The 22,753-nt window shown below is 40.2% G+C and overlaps 1 protein-coding gene across 7 annotated transcripts in view; it reads left to right on the plus strand.

Annotated features, from left to right (window-relative positions):
* Zzz3 (zinc finger ZZ-type containing 3) overlaps nt 1-22,753 on the plus strand; it is an 86,311-nt gene that overhangs the window by 59,587 nt on the left and 3,971 nt on the right. For 6 of the 7 annotated variants that reach the window (XM_008848647.3, XM_029553796.1, XM_029553797.1 and 3 more), the window contains 8 exons: nt 10,863-11,001; nt 13,874-14,021; nt 14,108-14,223; nt 15,108-15,179; nt 16,306-16,407; nt 16,943-17,038; nt 19,864-20,016; nt 22,381-22,515. In XM_008848647.3, the coding sequence (XP_008846869.1) occupies nt 10,863-11,001; nt 13,874-14,021; nt 14,108-14,223; nt 15,108-15,179; nt 16,306-16,407; nt 16,943-17,038; nt 19,864-20,016; nt 22,381-22,515 (961 nt within the window). The remainder of the gene's footprint in view (nt 1-10,862; nt 11,002-13,873; nt 14,022-14,107; nt 14,224-15,107; nt 15,180-16,305; nt 16,408-16,942; nt 17,039-19,863; nt 20,017-22,380; nt 22,516-22,753) is intronic. The other variant, XM_029553795.1, reaches the window with a different exon arrangement.

The raw sequence follows: 22,753 nt of genomic DNA on the forward strand, positions 1-22,753 counted from the left end.
ATGCCTGGCCAGTGTTTAAACATTATTTATTTATTTATTTATTTATTTATTTAATGTGTGTAATTTTCCTGTATGTATGTAAGTACACCTGTGTCATGCAATGCCTCGGAGGTCAGAGGAGGGCATCAGATTCCCTGGAACTGTGGTTATAGATGGTTGTTAACTGCTGTGTGGGTGCAAACCCGGATCTTTTACAAGAGTAGCCAGTGCTCTTAACCACCAAGCCATCTCTCCAGCCCCGTTTAGACTTTTTTTTTGGTCTTTTTGAGACAGAGTCTCCCCATAGCCCCAGCTGTCCTGGAACTCACTATGTAGACCAGGCTGGCCTTGAACTCACAGAGATCCACCTGCCTCTGCTTCTCGAGTACTGAGATTAAAGGCCTGTGCCACCACACCCCCAAGTGCTCTTGGATGTGAGTCCATCCCTTGGAGCCTGGTGAATCTACCTTAAAGAAGGCTGACCTTCCCTCTCCCAACAGCTGTCAATTGTCAGTTGATCCTCATGTAGGACAGACACCCCCCACACACAAATCCATGCTGGCTTTTTCTCTGCCTTGGGCTTGCACAGATCCTTTGCAAGCTGTCATGAGCTATGTGGATTTGTATGTGTAACTGACCAGTTGTATACAGAACATAGTTTCCTTGTATTCATCTATTGCCACTGGCTCTTAGAATTTTTCTGCCCCCTCTTCAGCAGTGATCCCTGAGCCATGGGGGGAAAGGGTGTGATATAAGTGTACTGTCTATGACTGAGCACTCCGTAGTCTCTTACTCTTTGCACATTGACCAGTTGTGGGTGTCTGTGTTAATTGCCATCTACTGCAAAAATTCTCTGGTGAGAATTGATTCGCTAATTTATGATTTTACATGAATAGATGTATTTTTTTATGTGTATGAGTGTATTGCCTGCATGTATGTGAGTGCACCCATGTCCTACAGTGCCCGTGGCAGTCAGAAGAGGGTGTCAGATTCCCTGGAACTGGTGTTAAAGACAATTGTTAGCCACCATGTGGGTGCTGGGAACCGAACCTGGTCCTCTACAAGAGCAGCCAGTGCTCTAACCTGAGCCCTCTCCAGCCCCTACAGTTTTATATTTTAAGGAACTTCTACAGTAGTAGTTTTCCAAATGACTTTTCAGAAGACTGTTAATGTTAGTTATCCCTCCCCACACTCCCTAAAAATGTGCTTTAAAGGTAGTTTTCAATTTGTATATGAATTATGAATCTAGTCCAGAGTTGCCAAATGTCCTATACCTCTGTTCAGCATCTTAATGTTGGTATGATGAATTTGTTAATAATTAAAGAACTGATGATACATTATTATTAATGTTTTTCTTTATTAAGAGTTCCTTAATTTTAAACTTAATGTTATAATTTTATATGCTTTGGGAGTCCTCAAGAATAACACTGGTAATTTCTAAAGCAGAAATATACAAATTTAATTAGCCATGTTTTTTATTTACCTGCATTTTGAATAAAAATTCACTTTCCAAAATTTATTTAGCAGCATTTCATTCTCCTGTATTTTGTAAAAACCAATTAAAATAATGCCCCCCTAGATTAAAAACAGCAAATTCAGGTTGCTATGTAGGCCAGGCTAGCCTCAAACTTGTAGTTTTTCTGCAGAATACTGGGATTGCAGGTATGCCCTCAAACGCAAACCTAGCACATTTGTTTTCTATTTTTATTACTGTCATATCATTAGTAAATGTGGGTATTACAGGAAGCGTGTGTATAGCTGATAGATGCATGTATCACAGTTTTCTGTTATCTTAATTTTCTACTACTTGTTGGTAGGATTAGAAAAATTATCATGTAGTTTATACATACCACAGAGCTTTAACAATTCCTTTTATATTTTGACTGATGTTCAGAGTGAGAGCTTCTTGAAGTTTTCAGTGTGTTAAAATGGATTATAAAGTTTGCTGAAAGAAATAGTGTTTGTTTTAGTTTCGGTTTTCTGAGACAAGGTCTCACTGGTTGGTTTTCAACTAGTGGTCTTCCTGGCTTTGCCGTTCAAGTTTTATAGCAGGATTATAAATGGGAACCTCAAACCAGCTTGCTGTTTTAAAAATATTTTTTATTATATTTATTTATTTGTAGGGGGGCGCAGACATGGTATGCCATGGTGCAGTTATGGCAGACCAGGACAACCTGCTGTTCTTCCCTTCCACCCTGTGGGTCCTGGGGATAGAACTTGGTCAGACTTGGTGGCAGGCACCTTTACCTGCAGAGTCATCTTAGGCTCCCTGGGCCCTCTTAAAAGAAAGAGCAGTGGAGGATAATGAGCTTTATTTCTTTTAACTCTAATAAACTCAAGTACTTTTAGGTCATTACATCATGTGAGGCCTGGTGCTCACAAGTTTATTCTGTGGTTAGGATTTGAAAGAACACCTTAGCTGAATGCAAGTGAAGCCAAACTCTTCAAAAGAACACTCAACTGTGATTGCAGTTTTCTGGAAATAAGAGTTATCTTGTGTTTGATGGTCATGAAGAAGTTACTGGCTGCTAAGTGATGTGATTGGTATCATTATCACTCGAGGGGTATTGATAGGTTCATTTTTCTCAGCTAACTTAAGAATTTAAGTGCAGGAAAAATCTCAGGCCAGCAGCATTCAGAAGGACGAAGCGCTCCGCAAGTGGAGTGGGGACCTGGAAAACGAAGTCCAGTGTTCTCTTGGCAGGACCTGGGTTTTAAGGGTTTTAGTGGTTTTCCCTCCCTTAATTTTGGATCAATCAAATTAACCAAAGAAGTGGGTGCTTCTAGGTCCCAGCCCCAAGCTGAGATATCCAGGGCTAATTGAGTCTAAGCAGGTTAGGCGAAGGGGGCCCTGCTGGAGTTAAAAATAAGGCCTTGCTGCCAGAGATGGAGACAGAAGTAGCCCTCTTATGTGTTTGCTTATCAGGGATTTAGGCCCTTACAGTGTTTTAATTTACTGAAGCTAAAAACATTAACTGTGGCCCAAAGAATTGATAAAAGATCATCAGACCCTTTAAATGATGATTTTAATATAAGGACATAAATGCTGATATTTGGGGGGGCACACATTTAAGTTTTCTTTCCCTTATTTTAGTTATGGAAAATATGATTTCCTTTAAAAAAATTTTTTTCAGATAGGGTTGCTGTAGTGTAGACCAGGTTGGCCTCAAGTTCACGGAGGTCTACTTACCTACCTCTGCATCTCGTGTGCTGGCATTAAAGTCATGTACCACCAACACACCCAGCCTGGTTTCTATTTTTAAAATTAGTTTTTAAGTGACAATAATATTTACTTATGGTTTGTGGCATGGTAATTTGAAATATATTGTTATTTACTGTAGTACACCAAATTGCTCAAAATAGCTCTTGTTCTCATTCTTTCTGTGTAATAAAAAGTGATTCGTTCTGAGACCAATAGCAATTTGTTCTGTGACCAATAGCTACTTCTTGGTGCCCCTACCTCTGAGCCCCCCCCTCGTGGTGACAACTACTCTGCTTCAGTGAATTCTGCTTTTTTGGATTCTACGTATAGGTTGACTATTTCTTATTTAAAATGCATAGGATCAAAAAGAAATTAGGATATTTGTATGTCTATAATGAGATGTTGAAGATGGAGGCCAAGTCTAAATGTAAAAATAGTTTTATGTTTTGTGTCCAAAATTACCCAGCCTGAAAGTAATTTAGTGTATTTCTAGCGTGCCTGTGTTCTGACTGTGACCAGCTCCACACGGTCTGGTGTGGAGAAATGGCCCTTCTTACTGGGGTAAGGCTTTTGGGGTATGGTTTTGATTTGTACTTTCCTAATTACTAGTACTGTAGAGCTTTGCTTTCTAATCAGCCGTTGACTATTTATGTTTTCCTTCGGAAAATGTTCAGTTGGGTCATTTGCTCATATTGTGATCTTGTTTGTTTATTCTTTGAGTGTGAATACAGGTCTGTGCCTGCCATAGCCCCCCTGTGGAGGTCAGACACACCCTTAGGGTTTGATCTTTGCCTTCTGCCTACCCTTCACAGCAGACTCTCATTCCCTACTTCATATGTACAGTAGCTGGCCCACGGGTTCCAGGGATTCTTCTGTCTCCTCCCATTTTGCAGCATGCACATTGCTCTGTGTGGGGTTCTGAATAATGAACTCCTCTCTCATGCACTTTATCCATCTTCTAAGTACTCCTCTGTTCATTCTTTGTTTTTATCTTTTTTTAGACAGGGTCTCCCTGTAGCCCCAGCTGGCCTGGAACTCGCTGTGTAGACTAGACTCAGAGATCCACCTGCCTCTGCCTCCTGAGCACTGGAACCAAAGGCATGCTCCACCACGCCCAGTTGTTTATTCTTTTTAAAAATATTTTATTTATTTTTATTTTATGTGTATGAGTTTATTGCCTTCATGTGTGTGAGTGCACCTGTGTCATGCAGTGCCGCAGAGGTCAGAAGAGGGCTTTGGATTCCCCTGGAACTGGAGTTAAGGACAGTTCATAACCGCCATGTGAGTCCTCTGCAAGAGCAGTCAGTGCTCTTAACTGCTGAGCTGTCTCTCCAGCCCCAACAGCTGTTTATTCTCATAGTGAGATTTATTCTTTCCCAAGCTCTTGTGATTTTTGTAATCTTTTAAAGCCTACTAAGAAGGCTGAAGTTCTGACAGCTTTTCATTTCTGAGTCACTTGGCTACTTTCTCTTGGAGATCTCAGGCTCTTTGTCCTTTTGTCCTGCCTCTTTTACTGTGATAGGACATGGAGATGTGCTTTGTCAGCAACGTCTGCTTGGGGCTGTCACCGTACCCTGTAGTTGGATGCCTGTCTTTCCTAGCTTCAGCTATATACTGATTAAGCTTACTAGACCTTCATTCAGTCTGTATTTTGGTTCCCTCTTCTATACACAGATATATTTGGTCTCTTAGAGTTCTCGAGGTCCTGAATGCTGTGGCTATGGTCTTTTCCAGTTGCTGTCCCAGGGTACTGACTCCTCCCCTGTTAGATCCCTGCCCCTCATGCCTGCCTTAATCTATGGTGGATGCTTTCTGTTTTCACTTCTGATATTTTTCCTCCAGAATCTCCTTTTTCATTGCTGAGCTTCCTGTCCAGGTCTTGATTTCACTTCTTCGTTCTTCTGCTTGTTGCCTTTTTCGGATCATTGACCTTTTATTGCATTAGATTTCAGCAGTTTGCATGTCCTTGAATCCAGTTACTGACGAGATAAAGCCTTTTGGATGAGTTATTTTATTTACTTTTTTATATTCCTTGTGGTTCTAAGTAGGAAGCTGTTCACTGTTGAAGGGGGTGTTTTCTTCTGCTTTTATATGGAGTTTAGTGAGCAGCCTTTTCCGTCAGGTTCAGTCACTTCCCGTGACTGCTCAGTGTGGACAAACACTGCCACAACAGTGACACCACAAACCAGACACAGAACTACAGTAAAAGCATTGTAAGAACGGCTACTGCTACACCAGCAATAATGATAAAATAATGTAGAAGAAGCTAGAAAATCTAATTTAATTAAAATTTAGATCAGATACAGAAGGAAACAGAGGAGGCAAGGGTTAAAACAAAAACAAAATAGACGAAAATGGATGAAATAAAAATATAAGTAAATGTAGATAAAAGTTAGAAGTAGAATTTTTTAAAAATTCTTTAAAGTAAAGTAACAGTACTAAAATATAGTAATTAGAAAACAAAGCCCAGGTCTGACTGTGTGGCCACACCTGTAAGCACAGCACTGGGATGGGTGCTAGGAGGGAGGTTCTGGATTCTAGACCACCACCCTGGGCTACCTATACATAGCAAGAACCACTCCCCACCCCCCCGCCCCACAAAGAAAATTGAAGGTGCTTCTCTCTTGGTTCCTTATCTGATGTTGGAGGTTGGAGTCTGCCATGGCCAGGTGGGGGCTGGACCTGGAGTGTATTACTGTTGCTTTCTGTTTTCACTGTACCAGTTTCTGGTGAAGGCAGGTTGAGGTCTGGCTGGCCGGCCAAGGTACCTTGCCAGGTCAGGGCTGCATTCACTTAGAAACTCCTCTCCTCTGTAAGGGGTTATAGCTGTATAACGTCGTACTTGGTTTGATAATACGATTTTTTATGCCTTTTTCCTTTTTAAAATTTTATTATTTTTATGTGTATGAGTGTATTGTCTGCAGATATGTAAGTACATCTATATTGTGCAGTGCCTGCAGAGGTCAGAAGAGGGCATCAGATTCCCCTGGAACTGGAGTTACAGATGGTTGTTAGCCACCATGTAGGTGCTGGGAATCAAACCCCAGTTCTATGCAAGAGCAGCCAGTGCTCCTGACCTCTTGAGACACCTCTCCAACCTGCCCTTTTCCTTCTTACAGTGTCTGAACAGATTTGTGTATCTCCTTTGTTCCTGTGGTTGTTTTCAGTATATTTAATCAGATGCAATATGCTTAGGAAATGAAGCTGCTCTTTTCTGGTAGCAGAGTACACTGGAGCACCACATTCTTCACTTACTAGGAAAATTGTAAAACTTAGAAAATGTAAAATAGCAGTGTGGTAAGCATCTGTGTAACTTTCACCCAAACCTCAGCTATTAGCAGTGTTTGTTCCTTTTCACCTGTCCCCACCGCCAGTGTGGTACGACAGACTTCATCAGCTCTTTCCTGAGGTTTGTAAGGTATTGGTGTGGAGCTTACATGTTCAGTGTCCTAAATTCAGTCCCCAGCACCTGGGGAAAAATAGTTTGTAGATTGATCTCTTGCTTAGGTTTTTGGGTTTTTTATTTTTTTGTTTGTTTTTTCTGGCTTGTTTGGTTTTGTATTTGTGTTTCGCTGGGGATTGAACCCCAAGCTTTTTGGGCATGCAAGGCAAGTGCTGCCTCCAGGGTGTGTGTGTCTTCAGCCTTTATAGACTGGTCATTCTTATGCTTCAGTAAGTCTTCCCACATGAGGTGCTTCCTTACGTAACCTTAAATACCATTATCATATCCATCATTTTAACTAGTGAAATAAAATGATACAACCAGAACCTGTATTCAAACCATAGTCCACATTTAAAATTTGTAAGACATCCTCCCTCCCAAAAAATGTCCTTCACAGCCATATTTCTCCCATGTGCAGTCTGTCTTATTCAACATTGTGTGCTTGTTACATTTTCTTTTTGTAATTTGAGACGTCTCCCTGTAGCTCCAGCTTATCTGGAACTCACTGTGTAGACCAGGCTGGCTATCTCACCAAGATCCCCCTGGGTCTGCCTCCTGAGTGCCACACCTGGCCATGACATTTTCTTGTCATGATCTGTATCCTTTACAGGAGATCTAGAGCAGGGAGGACAGGGCACGCTTTCATGCCGGGATGTAGAATAAATATTTTATGCTTTGTGGATATTATGATTTCTATTGTGACTACTCAGCTGTTTATTGTGTAAATAAATGAGTGTGGCTGTATTCCAGTAAAGCTTTATTTTATAAATCTAGGCAAACCAGTGGTTCTATATAGGCTGTAGGCTCCTGATCTAGAACAGATTCCCCCATCTCTCATTAGTATTTTGAATAATCAAGCCAAGTTTCTTTGCAGAATGTTTCAAATCTAGATTTTAAAAAGTGTTTCCACATTATTTTATTAAGCTTAAAAATATCCGTGTGAGCTCTTGGGGAAAGATGATGGCGCATTTGACAGTAAAACTTCTTTTTGTCTCTCCTTGTTTCTCTCCTCTACCAGTTACTGTACATGGAATATTGCTGCCAAGAAAATGGACAGTAAAGTTAACTTCTAGGCTGCTAGCTAATTCCTTGACCGTGTTCTCTTTTAGACACGAGAATTTTTACCCATATGCTCTTTTACATAAATGTTTTTATGTTCACAAATCAGCAATGGATTCCAGAAGGCTTTTGAATACAGAAAGATAGTGGAAATAAACTTAGATACAGGCATTGTAGCCAAATACTGTTCTATAGCATGAAAGCTAAAATTGTGTGTTGAGGTCATGAAATAGAAGTGAAATGGAGTGTTCTTTGCTATAGATCAACTCACTGTGCTTAGCATTGTACAAGAATGAGCTATAGAAGTCGATAAGAAATCATTCTTATGGAATCAGTACAAGACTGTTCTTGAGGGAGATAAAGTGTAACTGCACTGTGCAGAAGCATGTTAATCTTCCAAGTTACTCTGTTTCCTTTTTGCTCAAAGGAGTAGCAAAAAAGTGTTTTAATGGCTTTCAAGAATTTGGGGATTTTGTTTTTGAATTTCCCTTAGATTTGGATGAACATCTGTGGTGAGTAGGTACAATTCTACCATCTTCTATTTTACACAAAATTTTTCTTTGTAGTTTGCCTTATTACAATCTGCTCCTGGTTTGCCCCTTTTTATTCTATACCATAAGGCTTTCCCTTTCTACATAGTTGTTAAATGAAGATTGGCCTCTTTTGAAGTATTTATTCCTCACTTCCATCATAGCGCACCGTAAGTAGCCATCAGTGTAGGTATGTTTGTATCCATATGACTCAGGTGAGTTAAGTAATCGTGCTTTGTTTTCTTCATCTCTGAAATAAGGACACAATATCTGCTTCCTAAGTTTATGAAACTTAAATACAGTAGTGCCTGGCATATAGTATACTGAGTAAATGTTAGACTTGTTACTGTTTGTTGCTGCTGTTGTTTGTGTTTTCAGACAGGGTCTTACTCTACAGCCCAGACAGCCCTCAGACTTGACATCATCTTGCCTTAGCTTTCTGAATGCTGGAATTACAAGTATAACCCATCACATCAGGCCTTTGCTGTTTCTGATTACATAGTTACTCACCCATGTCTTATTTGTTCATAGACTGCCCTGTCAACTAAGTAGAGCAGGATGTATTGACAGGTGTGCTCTAACTAGTCCAGGAGGAACACAGTGCTCACCTTGTTGGTTTGGATCAGAGATATAAGTTTGTTTGTTTCTTTAAAAATTCATCTTGAGAATTTTAAACATACGAAAAAATAAGTGGGCGACGTGATAGATCTCAGATACCTGCCCTGCATCTGCAGTAATCTAGCCAGCCCTGTCCATGCATAAGCACCCTGTTTGGTAATTGTAGCGCCCTGTTATACCTAAGTCCATATCAAATTTGTCTTGGTGGTTGCTAAAGCTTTTGTGACAGTGCCTTGTTTTCTTGCAGATTATAGTTGGATTAATGAAGAGCTGAATTTAAAAATATATATTTATTTATTATTTTTATTTTATGTGTATGCGTGTATTGCCTGCATGTGTGTAAGTGCACCTGTGTCGTGCAATGTCATACAATGCCCGTGGAGGATAGAAGAGACTATCTGAACTGGAGTTACAGACAGTTGTTAGCTGCCATGTGGGTGTTGGGATTTAAACCCAGATCTTCTGCAAGAACAGTCAGCATTCTCAGCTGCTGAGCCATCTCTCCAGCCCTGAACAGCTGAATTTTAACCTTGGATTCATACCTGCATCAGTTTGGTTTGCTTTTTGTGTGTGGGCGCGGGGGTATTGGGGGGAGGCAGCAGTTTGTTGGGGACAAACCTCTGGAGACAGCAGTAGCCAGCAGGGGAAGTCAAACTATCTTTTATAGGCAGTTAGGTGTTTGGGTAACTTTCCATGACATCGGCTGGCAGTTTAGCTCGAGATTGGTTGGTCTGCCAATAAGCAAAGGAACATGCCTGGGCTAAGCTTGGATCTGCCATTTTCGAGTATTGGAAGCTGTGCCACTATTGTAGGAGTCTTCTGGCAACCTAACATTCCAGTCTTTTGTTGGTGATAAGGGACCATGGTGGTCTTTCTTTTAGCTACTTCTGTTGGAGAGGACATCCGCAAAGAAGAGAAGTCTCAGAAGGCTGGAACACCCATCTGGGATCAGGCAGGCAGGCAGTGGTAGGAGACCTGAAGGAATTTGGTTAGGAGCATCTTTTCCTTTTTTTCTTTTTGAGGCAGCCTTCCTGTAGCTGAGGCTGACCTGGATTCTCTATGGAGCCCAGGCTGGCCTGGAACTCAAAGAGATCTGCCTGACTCTGCCTCCTGCGTGCTGGGATTAAAGGTGTGCACCACCGTGCCTGGCTTTGGAATGACTTTTCATTATTTCTGTGAAATTTATTTGAGCATTCAGGGCTTTGGAGTTGATGCATTTCTGTGTGTTCTATATGTTAAACTAACCAGACACTGCAGAGACAAGACTGTTTTAGCTGAGAGACAGTGTGAATGAGAATGAATTCTAGTACATACATATAGTAGTGAGACTTCAGAATAATGACAAGTATAATAGATTTATGCAGTTGGAACTTTATGATAGTGGTTTTAAGTGGACCCTCTTACAGTCAGGGGAATAGAAGTGCCTTTAGCTTTTTCTCTTGGAATGCGCTTAGTATTTAAGAGTTGAATGTTTGTTTTTATCTTAAATACTGAAGATAAAGTGAGATTTGTTGATAGGAAGTGAAATCTCTAAAATGGAGGGAGGGATATAATCGGGGGGCGGGGGGCAGAGAGTCATGTGGCCTAATATCATGTCAGAATGTTGGGACCCTGTCTTGGGGCTCTGAGAACATGTGCCTGGGATCCTGTTCCAGTGGTGTAACCATAGGGTTGGGGTGGGACCCTCCTATTGTGAAAGTTGCCATTTCAGGCTTTTTTATTTAGAAGTTTCTTAAAACTTGGATAGCACGTCAAAATGCTTTCTTACTCTCTGTACTTGTTCAAGGTGCAAGAAATAAAATTTTAAGATGGGAAAGAAGGCTTTGCGTTCTCTAACTGATATTTTCTGACTAGGTACTTCGTAACTCAGGAAGACCTCATTTATTCCCAGTAATATGTTTTACTAAACTCTTTCAGGTAACTTTAAAAAGACTGTGTGACTTAATATGTAGTAGATGATGACTTGAACTCAGTTTTTATTTATTGTTGTTTGTAGAAAACTTTAGTGAGGTCTCTCTCTTTGTCTCTGTAGTTATCAGAGACTGCTACAGACCATTGCCGTACTTGAGGCTCAGCGTTCTCAAGCAGTCCAAGATCTGGAAAGTTTAGGAAAACACCAGAGAGAAGCACTAAAAAATCCTATTGGATTTGTGGAAAAGCTCCAAAAGAAGGTACAAAATAAGTGTACTTTGGTACTTTTTAGGATTTATTGAGCTATACTTAGTAATAACTGAAGCCAATTTTGTTCATTCTTTTTCTGTGAGTCTATGCTGTTAAGAGTATTTGGTTTTCCCTTCTGAAGTTAACCGAATGACTAAAGGTGGGTCATCTGCCTCTCCTACTGCCTAACCCAAGTGCAGATGGTGGACTGTGAGCTTCCGGTGGGTAGTCAGATGAGAACTCTGCTCACTCCCTATTGTAGAGTATTGTCCTTCTGTTGCTTGAGGACTTGAGGATTAGTAAAGCTCAAAGGACTGGTACTTGAGGGTTTATTGACTGATTTTGTTTTGGGTTATTTTGGTTACTAAGAGAAAAAACAAAGGTATAGAAAAAAAATTTTGACATGTGTTTAAGGTTTTAACTAAGTCTGTGGAGAAAAAGTAAATTTTCTTTAATTTTTAAAAATGTATTATTTTTTATTTTATGTATATTAGTGTATTGCCTGCATGTATGTAAGCACACTCATGTCATATAATGCCTGTGGAAGTCAGAAGAGGGTGTTGGATCCCCTGGAACTGGATGGAGTTAATAGTCAGTTGTTAACTGCCATCCATGTAGGTGCTGGGACTCAAACCCAGGTCCTCTGCAAGAGCAGCCAGTGCTCTTAACTGCTAAGCCAGCTCTCTAGCCCCAATTTTCTTTGATTTTTAAAAAGTCTTTTTTTTTTTTTAGTATGAAAATTCCTAATTTTCTATTTTCTTTGAAACTTTTGTGCTTAACAGCCATTTGGGAACCACTTATTTTACATTGTATATACATTCTGTACATTGTGTGGGGTGTGGTTCTCTGGTGCTGGGGATGGAACCAGGGCACTGTGCATGTTGAGCAAGTGCTCTAGTACCACTGAGCCTTGCTCAATGTTATTTGAGAGGCTTGGTATTAGTATTTTGTTTAAGTAGATTAAAACAAAAATTATGAAAATCCTCTGCCTTTAAAAGAAAAATTTATCTTTTATAGTAAGATGACATTAGTGCTTTTAATGAGTTACCTCTGTTTAATGGTTTTGTAAAAGCCACTTGCCAGATGTGGTTAATCATATTTCTCCTTTCCATGCTTTTAGAAAAAATTGCATTTTATAATCATATATTACTTCCTTAAAATGTCTGATTTTTAGAGCTCTATTTTATGTTCTCTGTTAAAATAGGGTCCCAGCCAGGTGTTGCTCACACTTTTAATCCCTGAACTTTGGAGGCAGAAGCAGGCAGAGGACCTCTGTGACATGGAGGCCAGCCTGGTTTAAGTTCTGTGCCATCAGGGGCTACAGGGAAACACTGCCTGTCAAAGGGGGATGGGGGGGGGCATCGGTCCGGTGTGATAGTATACATGTATAGTCCCAGAATTTTGTGTGGAGGCAGGAGAGGGTCAGGAGTTCAGGGTCATTCTCATCAGAACTGAGGCCAGCTTAGGTTATCTGAGACTGTCTCAAAAAATAAACGGGACTGGAGAGATGGTTTTTTTCAGTTAAGAGCACTGGTTGCTTTTGCAGCAGACTGGGGTTCAGTTCCAAGCACCTACAAGGCAGCTAACCACCGTCTGTAACTCCAGTTCCAGGGGATCTGACATTTGGCTACCACATGACACAGGTGCACTTCTATGAAAGCAGTACACTCATACACATAAAATAAACATTGAATTTTTTTTTTTTTTGTCTTTTTGAGACAGGGTCTCTCTGTAGCCCCAGCTGTCCTGGAACTCACTATGTAGACCAGGCTGGCCTTGAACTCACAGAGATCCGCCTGCCTCTGCCTCCCGAGTGCTGGGATTAAAGGCATGCGCCACCACTCCCGGCTGAATAAATTTTTTTAAGAACCCAAAAAACAGAAAAGCTAGCAAGAACCCCCCCCCCAATCAAAGCAAAACAAAAACCCAATAATAATAAATGACAAAAATTCCCTCGTAAGTACATTAAACAGTTTGCTAGAACTCAAAGACATTGTATTTATTTTATTTCGGTCTTTTTGAGACAGGGTCTCCCTGTAGCCCTAGCTGGCCTGGAACTCACTATGTGAACCAAGTTGGCCTTGATCTCACAGAGATTTGCCTGGCTCTGCCTCCCAAGTGCTGGGACTAAAGGCGTGCGCCACCACACCCAGCTCAAGACATTGTATTTAAAATGGTAGTTAGAGCACTAGAGAAATAGATCATAAATGTATTAATCTTAATCTCATTTTACTTATGTTCTGGTAAGCAAAAACAGGAATTTAGGCATCCTTAATAGATTGGTATGCAGTCAGATCTTTGCTAGTTTTTCATTTCGAGGTTCAATTTACAACTGAATTTCCTTTTAATTAAAAAACAGATGTGTTATAGAACATCTTAACTTTTTGCAAAGATAAACAAGTATATTAAATCTAGATACTTCAATTAACATTTAAGATTTATATTCCTTAGGAAGAGTTCTTTCTACTAGATTTAATTTAGAAGTTTGAGTCTTAGAGTTTGTCATATTTGGACCCAGGGATGCAGCTATGGTAGAGCATGTGCGTGTTTTCTAGAAGGCTATGAGCCTGGTCCTTAGCAGTGCCAGAAAATAAGTTGTCATAGTTTTTATAAATATGGTGAAGACTTATGGATTGTGAATTCATTGTTTTATTTTCATATCAAGTCTCATCTGTTGAAGCTAGCACACCTGTTTGCTTCTCTCTGAGGAGACACATTCTGTTTGGTGTTTATGTGTAAGTGTGACACTGACACAGTAACACAGTACAGTACTTTTCTGTACAGTTCACACTTAACGCTCTTGAGTAATACTTGGAGTTTCCTGAAGTAAACTTTTTTTCATCGTTTTGATTTTTGTTTTGTTTTGTTATCTTTTTTTTTCAGGCTGATATAGGCCTTCCTTACCCACAGAGAGTTGTTCAGTTGCCCGAGATTATGTGGGACCAGTATACCAGTAGCCTTGGAAACTTTGAAAGAGAATTTAAAAATCGCAAAAGACATACTAGGAGAGTTAAATTAGTTTTTGATAAAGGTAAGAAATCATATGATAAGAATTTAACCTGGAAAATGTCTTGCAATGCCTTACTTGAATAATTCTGTATATAATTTTGGTTTTAGTAGGTTTACCTGCTAGACCAAAAAGTCCCTTAGACGCTAAGAAGGATGGAGAGTCTCTTTCATACTCCATGTTGCCTTTGAGTGATGGTCCAGAAGGCTCTCATAGCCGTCCACAGGTGAGTGGCAGGAAGAACCCAAGTAGCAAAATTTGAGATTTAGACAAAACGTTTTAGCATCTTGCTGATTTTTATTCTTAAAATTATGACTCTTAGCCAGGTCTGGTGGCACATGCCTTTAGTCCCAGCACTCAGGAGGCAGAGGCAGGCGGATCTCTGTGAGTTCCAGGTCAGCTGGGGCTACAGGGAGACCCTGTCTCAAAAAGACCCCCCCCCAAAAAAAATACGACTCTTTTACTGAAAAATAATAGGAACATAATTATTGAAGTTAAGAAGAAACTAAGTCAAACTTACTACTTAAATTTCAATGTTGCTTATGCTAAAGTGTCAAAGTTGCAGCCTCTTATATAAAATGTAATTAATAGTACTTGTGCTACAGGGTGTTTATGACCATTAAGAGGGTGCTCTATGTTTGGTACCTACTGCAAAGGTCTTGTGGAGTATGATCAGGATTTCAGTTGTGGCCTTATCTCTGTTAGATTTGGTACTTTTCAGTCTTGAACCCACATTTCCTGTTTTCATAAAGGGGTCACTGTCATTTATTTATATGAGGGTTGTTAGAGCATAAAGCCAAAAAAAAAAAAAACAAAAACCAAGAATATGGAAAAAAGTTAGAAGCAATAAAAAGGTGATATAACTATTAAAAATAAATATACAAGCTGGGCATAGTGGCACATGCCTTTAATCTGAGCACTCAGGACACAGAGGCAGGTGAAACTGAAATCTAGGTCAGTTAGGGCTATGGGAAGAGCCTATCTCAAAGTGTGTGTGTGGAGGGGGATACACAAAAATACTTGGAAATTTCCAAAAAGTTCTGTTTGTGTGTTATTTGGCTTGTACCCTTGCTGTTTTCCATTTGTAAAAAAGCCCTCTTTTGTACGCAGATGATAAGAGGTCGCCTGTGTGATGACACCAAACCTGAAACATTTAACCAGCTGTGGACTGTTGAAGAACAGGTGACACTTCTAACGCATTAGTTTAAAAAAATCTAAACTGTTAATAGTAGAATTAGCATGATCAGGGAGTGCTTATTACATGTAATCCTTTTAATCGTGAGTTTAAAGTGTTTAGACTTACTGTTGTACACCCTTTTGCTCATTTTAAGATTTTTTTTATTTTTGGCTCGGTGAGGTGGTGCACGCCTTTAATCCCAGAAAGAGAGGGGCAGGGGCAGGGGCAGGTGGATCTCTGTGAATTTAAGGCTGTCTACTAATGAGTTCAGGCCAGCTGAGGCCTACAGGAAGACCCTGTCTCAAAAAGGTCGAAGGGAAAAAAAGAATTTTTGATTTTGGGAATATATGCACTCCTGTTTGGGGATACATTTTTTTTTTTTAAACCTGGTCTTGGGGGGAGGCTAGAAATGGACAGCTATTTTCAAAAAGCAGCTTAGAGACAAATCTCAAGACAAGCAAAGCCAAGCTTCAAAGTCTATTTATGATTTTTTTTTGTAGGGGGAGAGCTGATAAAGTACGACTGAAGTGTTCTGTGACATTTTGGCATATTGGTTAGGTTTGCCTGAGGTGACATCTGGGCATTGCCGCTTAACTGTCATTGAGCATTTTATAAAATGCCTTAGGAGAGCTTTGTTTCAAGTATTAAATAATTGTGCATCTTTAGGGTTGACATGAGGATTTAAAAACTAAGTTATAAGTCAGATACTTGAATGACAGACCACACAAAAATGGGGAAAACCTGTTAATACTCTAAACCTAGTGAATTTACATGTGTTTTGTAAAAGCTGTAGGGAGCTCCTGCAGGCCACTGATAGTGGAAGCTTGGCTGGGACATGCGCAGTATTGACTCACCTCTCCACTGTCGTCTTGTGCTGTTTTGATACTGAAGTGGATAGCGAACCTTCATAGGCTTCTTAGTTTTATTTTCTAATCCCATTTGCCAGTGACGTCTTATATTCTTAACTAGAAACTTGTTACTATGAGGATTTCTAACAGTGCAACCCTGTAAAGTTGGGAAAGGAGTACTGTCCTTTGAAATGAAATGTGAATGTATCTATTTAGGAATTTGTTATTTTAAATTAAATACTTTTTTCCTGAATTTTTTGGATTTTTCTTGGATTTGGTGTAGAAAAAACTTGAACAGCTACTCCTGAAATACCCTCCTGAAGAAGTAGAATCTCGACGTTGGCAGAAGATTGCAGATGAACTGGGCAACCGGACGGCCAAACAGGTGAAGGGGATGGACTGCAGGCTGTTTCCAGGGTGGGTCATTCCAGTGGAGAATCGGGCAACTAGCATGGCGTCGCTGCCACATCATGGCTAGCTGTAGTGTGGGGTATTTCTTTTCATTGGTTAGCACTGTCTGTCTTTATGTTGATTTCAGTAGTAGCGTGAACCCTGCTTTGGATCATTACAAAGCTCTAACAGACAAAAAAAATGGACCTGGTACTTCTTGAATGCTTACTAAGTCCTTTTTGATTAGACTGTGCTCGTAGATTTGTGACTTTCATTAACGTCATTTCCTGGTTGTCTCTGAAATGGACCTCGCTGTTTCTCCCTTTACATTCCCATCTATGTTAATAGATACAATTTTATACTGTAAGCATGAGTGTTCACAAGCCAAAAATAGTGTTTAGCTTTGGAATCAAACAAATTTTAATTTACTTGAATTGGTTTTGTCTAGATTTTTAAATATCAGTGTCTTTGATGGCAGTTTATTTTTAAAACTACTCAAATATCACCCATCATCTCCCACGTTTCCTTAGGTTGCCAGTCGCGTGCAGAAGTATTTCATAAAGCTGACAAAAGCTGGCATTCCAGTTCCAGGCAGAACACCAAACTTATATATATACTCCAAAAAGGTAAAAGGAACATAGATGAAAGCAAACCTTAGTTTAAATTCATTGAAGTCAGAATTGTTTTGCACAGGTATTAGACTCTGCATGTTCATATTTGTAGACTATGCTCATTTTCCTTTTAAAATTCTGTTCAGCCATTTCATTGTGTTGGGCATAAATGAAGGATTGGATTCCATTCTTGCTACTTAGAAAAATTAGCTGAGCTTTAATGACTCTTCACTGTTTTCTTGGGGGTAACATGAAAAGAGTACTGATTGAAAGATTTTTGTAGCCATTCTGTGTTAGCAGCTTCTTTGTGAGGTTTGAGTTTCTAAGATGTTTGACTCTTTAATATAGGCAATATCTATTTTGTAACTTTGTTGCATAAATCCTCAAATAGAAATGTTTATTAAGATACATAATCCTCGCTGCAGGTCTACACGTCCAGGTGTGTGCATTGCCTTTCTTGACTGATGATGCTAACAGGTGGCTGTTACAGAAGCCAGGCACTGTCCTGGAACCCTTTATAAGGAGGGAAACTGGACCTTACTGTATGTGGAGTACGTTGTCTGGTCATAAAACTAGTAACTCTGAGAACTATGGGTTTTTCTTTTAAATTTTAAAAAAATGTTTATGTGTCTGAGTGTTATGCCTGCATGTATGTAACTGTGCCCATGTTGTGTGGTGCCCTTGGAGGCCAGAAGAGGGCTCTGGATCTCCTGGAACTAGAGTTATAGTTGTTAGCCACCATGTGGATGCTGGGAATTGAACCCCGGTCCTCTGCAAGAACAGCCAGTGCTCTTAACCTCTGAGCCATCTCTCAGAGATGCGCCCCCCCTTTTTAATTAAAAAATTTACTATTATATAATTTTTGAGGCAGAGTTTCACTTGTGTCCCTAGCTGGCCTGGAACTTGAAGTGATCCTCCTGCCTCTGCTGGGAGGCAGAGTGCCAGGATTACAGGTGAACACTTCCATTCCCAGTTTCATAGTTATGCCTGGGTTCCCCAACCCCTCAGTGCTGTGGGTTTAACTCCGGGCTTCTGGCATGCAAAGCAAGTGTTCCTCCCTGCCTCTAACAGCAGTCCCCTCTGTGCCACACTTTTCCACTGTTCTTTGTTGCCTTGTGTTGTGAAAGAGCGCCTGTCTCTCTCCTATACAGCACACCTCATTAACTTGTAGACAGGTTGGGGGGCTCGTAATCAGAAAAACTAAGACACTTTTGGCCTTCCATCTCCTTAGTAAATCCTTCTAGCATCTTCTATCTTCTACCTCTTCCACTCTTACATAAAGAGAAGCTAAGAGCTTCTATAATACTTGTTACCGTTCTGGATGGGTACTGTTTTATGAAATTTTACATTATTCTATATAGTTTGTGTCTTACAGATTTTTTTATTTTTAAAATGATGTGTATGTGTTGGATATGTACACATGAATGTTAGTGCTTTTGGAGGGCCGAGGCATTGGATTCCTCTAGGGCTGGAGTTATAGGTGGTTGGGAGCCATCTATGTGGGTTCAGGGATTCCTACTCTTGTCCTCTGCAAGGGGGTCCTCTGGGAGAGCAGTATTAACTAAGCTTTTGAAGGTTGTTTCAGTTTGCCAGTTTTCAGTATTTTGAATCCCCTCCCCCCATATAACAGTTACTTTATTGGATATGTATGTAGCGTTCCTATAATTTTGGAATTGGAACCTTGAAAACCAGTGTTCAAAGTAATGGCTATATTTTTCATGGTTATTCTTCCTCTTCTCTCTCTCCCCCTTCTCCAGGGCCTTATGTATGCACTCTGCCACTGGGCTATATCCCTAACCCTTTATTATGATTAGTTATTCTAAGCTAACCTTATTGATGTGTAGTTTTTGCAACTTTGGTTTTCATAGCTAAGACTGGATAATGACAAAAAGAAAAAAGGATTATTGGAGAAGCCCAAATACGGTTTTTTTTTGCGTGTGGATGTATTTCCTTTTACGTTAATAGGCATTTTGATTGTAAAGATCTAGGGTAGTCTAGTCGTAAATGGTCATAATGACCCCTTGCCAAGGCAAGGCTTTAAATTCTGAAGTGAGTGAAATGATGGTTCTCCCTGAAGCTGTGGTTTCTCTCTATGTCTGATAGTAATAAGAGAGGTGTCTGCACAGTGTTCAGAGCGCGGGCTCTGCCCACGCAGGCCTGGTTGGTCATCCTGACTGCACTCTCTACCTGCACTGCCCTGACAAAGAAACAAAACTTCCACCTTGGTCTCTTCACCTGTAAATTAGAGGTGATACTTTATAGGAATATTGTAAGTATTAAATGACATTGGTATAAAGTGAGCAGTCAGTGTGAGGTTGTTACTGTCAGACATTCATCATATTATGGAAACTTTCCTTATACTGGATATTTACACACCTGGTTATTTCATGTTCTCTGACCTTCCATGTAAGAGGAGTTCAGTCGCACCAACATTTGAATGCGTGTAAATGTGGGGGTGCGAGTGTAAGTTAAGTAAGCTTTGCTTCAGGGTTCAGTTGTTTAGGAATTTCCTCCACATTTCTGTTTTCTTAAAGCTTAGCTGTCCTTTAAAAATCCAAAAAGCAGCCAGGTGTGCCCAACACCTTTAATCCCAGCACTCGGGAGGCAGAGTCAGGCGGATCTCGGAATTCGAGGCCATAGTGAATCCAGACCAGCTGTGGCTACAGAAAGACCATCTCAAAAATGACCCCCCAGAAATCCAAAAAGCTGTGACTTAAGTACATGCTAAAGCAGACAGAGGTCCTGCTGACAGAGTGCTAGAAGAGGCATTTGTATTTCTGTACTTTGATTGAGTTAATGATTTTCTACTGTTCCAATTTAAAAAATGTTTTCTCATCTAGTCTTCAACAAGCAGACGACAGCACCCCCTTAATAAGCATCTCTTTAAACCTTCCACTTTCATGACTTCACATGAACCACCAGTGTATATGGATGAAGATGACGACCGGTCCTGTTTTCATGGCCACATGAACACTGCTGTTGAAGAGGCTTCAGTAAGTCACCAGTATAATTGTACAGATCAGGGAATAGCTTGAGAGCCCCATGATTTTCTGAGTATTCTGACTCATCGTAGAATATGACCTAACAAGTCACATTTAGAGTTAATATGCTTTAATTTTTTTTATTAAGAAAATTTTACTATGTGTGTTAGTCGTGAGAAGGGCCCAGTGAACCCACACGCTTCTGTCACTCACATCAACAGCTGCCCCCTTGCAGTAGTCAGTCTAGTCTACACCTCTCCCTCCACCCCAGCTCCACTTCAGATTGTTTGGAAGGGCATCCCAAAGGCTGCATAACCAGGCTTGCAAAAGACAGTTCTCTGTCTAGTGGAGCACATAGCCAGTGAGCACGTCCCCATCATTTCAAAAGGTTTTTTTCCTAAACTTGGGTGGTTTTTTTTTTGGAGTCAAAGCCTAAACAGAGTCATTCTCTGATTTTTCCAATTCCTTTGCTTTCTCACTACTGTAGTGGAGAAATAATCATTTGTTTTAGAATTTTCCAGTATAGAATTGATTGACTGCATCTCTCTTGTGTTATTTAACTTCTTCCCCTGTTCTCCGAAATTTCTGCTAGGTGAGTGCTGTACCACTAAAGTCTGCCCTCAGCCTTTTTAAGTGTAATTGTAGGACACATGCTTAGCCTGTGAGGCGTCATTGCAGCCTTTCGAGTTTGCAGCTCCCTGTCTCTTTAGAAAATACCTACGTCTGCTGATTTAACCAGCTACAGGCTGAAATGATCTAGGGCAAACTTTTCTGTACCCCAACCTGTGTAGACTTTTATTTAACAACACTTGACAGTACTTTGAAGTGGATAAAAGACAGTACGAGCTACAGTAGTGAAGTATGAAACTAAAGAATCTTTTCTCTCCCTGAGGTCCTTGGACTTGACACTGTGCATAGACTGCTGTAGGCAGACTGAGAGTAACGGGGGAGCAGAGGAGGTAGATATCAAATGACTGATTGCAGAGAATTTTAAGTTGTGATAGGATTGGTTAGAGATGAGAGAAAAATAACTTAGAAGTGTATTAGAAAATTGAGGGTTCAAGTCATTATAGCTAATCAATTGTGTGGACAAGTATCCATTTCCTTGATATAAAATAAGCAGAGTGGTTAATAAGACCTAACATGATATAGGAGTGAGAGGTGGGAGTCTGTTCAGTCCAGAGTTGGGAATTGATGGAATGTGGAGTCAATAGCTTGGGAATGCATTTAGGAAACGGATGACCATGAGGTCGGTCGTTAAGTTGCAAAGGATCCTAGGTGGCAGATCATAAATTGGGGCGATACAAAACCAAGATAGTGGTTAGAAGTCTCAGGTTTTTAAAAGCAGTTTATTTTGTGATAAGACCTCAAGAAATGGAAGTGAACCTTGTAAGAAATCTCTGTGCTTTGAGGCAAGGTTCAAGGTGTGGCTATTAGAATGGGAAAGAGAGGATGGGAGACAAACTGCACTGTTAGAATAGACCTAAGGAGAGAGGTCAGAAATAGGGGACTGGACATCACTGGTGAGGGCCTTAGAGCGCCTAGCCTGATGAATGGTATTCTCAGAAGTGTTGAGCACACAGATTTTGCATGTCATACTTTTCAGCGTGAAAGTACTCACAGACATTTCAGGTATTGGAAGAATGTTCCAGAACATGTGTGACTCACTGTTCAGAATCATTAATGGATTTTATACCTTGTAGCTCAGTGTTTTATGAGCCCCTTAACTTGATGTATTTATATAATTTACACTCTATTCTTTTTTTTTAATATTTTTATTATTTTTCAATTTTATGTGTATGAGTATATTGCCTACATGTAGGTAAGTGCACCCGTGTTGTGCAATGCCCACGGAGGACAGAAGAGACCATCAGATCCCCAGAACTGGACTTACAATTGTTAGCTGCCATGTGGGTGCTGGGATTTGAACCTGGGTCTTCTGTAAGAACAACCAGTGCACTTAACCGCTGAGCCATCTCTCTAGCCCCTACACTCTATTCTTAATAGCCAGTGTGACAAATGTAGTATTTTGATCCTTCACTGGGAGTACAGAACACACAACAAGGGCAGAGATTGGTTTGCTTGTTAAGAAAATGGCATGTTTGTTGGGTGTGGTGGCCTTTAGTCCCAGCACTCAGGGGGCAGAGGCAGGCGGATCTCTGCGAGTTCAAGGCCAGCCTGGTCTACATAGTGAGTTCAGGTCAGCTGGGGGCTACAGGGTGACCCTGTCTCAAAATCAGTCAGTCAATCAGTCAAACAAACAAAAAAGTGCAATGTCTTAAATATGAGAAATATCAGTAGAAAAATAATCAGTATTGTATTTCTTACACTTTATTTTAATTATCAAACACTTTTGTGTTTTGTTCTTTTTAATAGGATGAAGAAAGTATTCCTATCATGTATAGGAATTTACCTGAATATAAAGAACTATTACAGTTTAAAAAGTTAAAAAAGCAGAAACTTCAACAGATGCAAGCAGAAAGTGGATTTGTGCAACATGTGGGCTTTAAGGTAAACTGCTTAATCATTGCATTTTTAAAAGGGTGGAAAGAGATATTTTTAATGCCTTCTGGTTGGTTAACACTTAAAACCCCTAAGCATCAGGGAAAGGTTAGTAAGTTTATTCTTTTTTTTTTTTTTTTTTTTTTTTTTGAGACAGGGTCTCCCTGTAGTCCCAGCTGACCTGAAACTCACTATGTAGACCAGGCTGGTCTTGAACTCACAGAGATCCATCTGCCTCTGCCTCCTG

The sequence above is a fragment of the Nannospalax galili genome, unplaced genomic scaffold, assembly GCF_000622305.1.
Source record: "Nannospalax galili isolate Female #2095 unplaced genomic scaffold, S.galili_v1.0 scaffold1124, whole genome shotgun sequence".
Taxonomy (NCBI): domain Eukaryota; kingdom Metazoa; phylum Chordata; class Mammalia; order Rodentia; family Spalacidae; genus Nannospalax; species Nannospalax galili.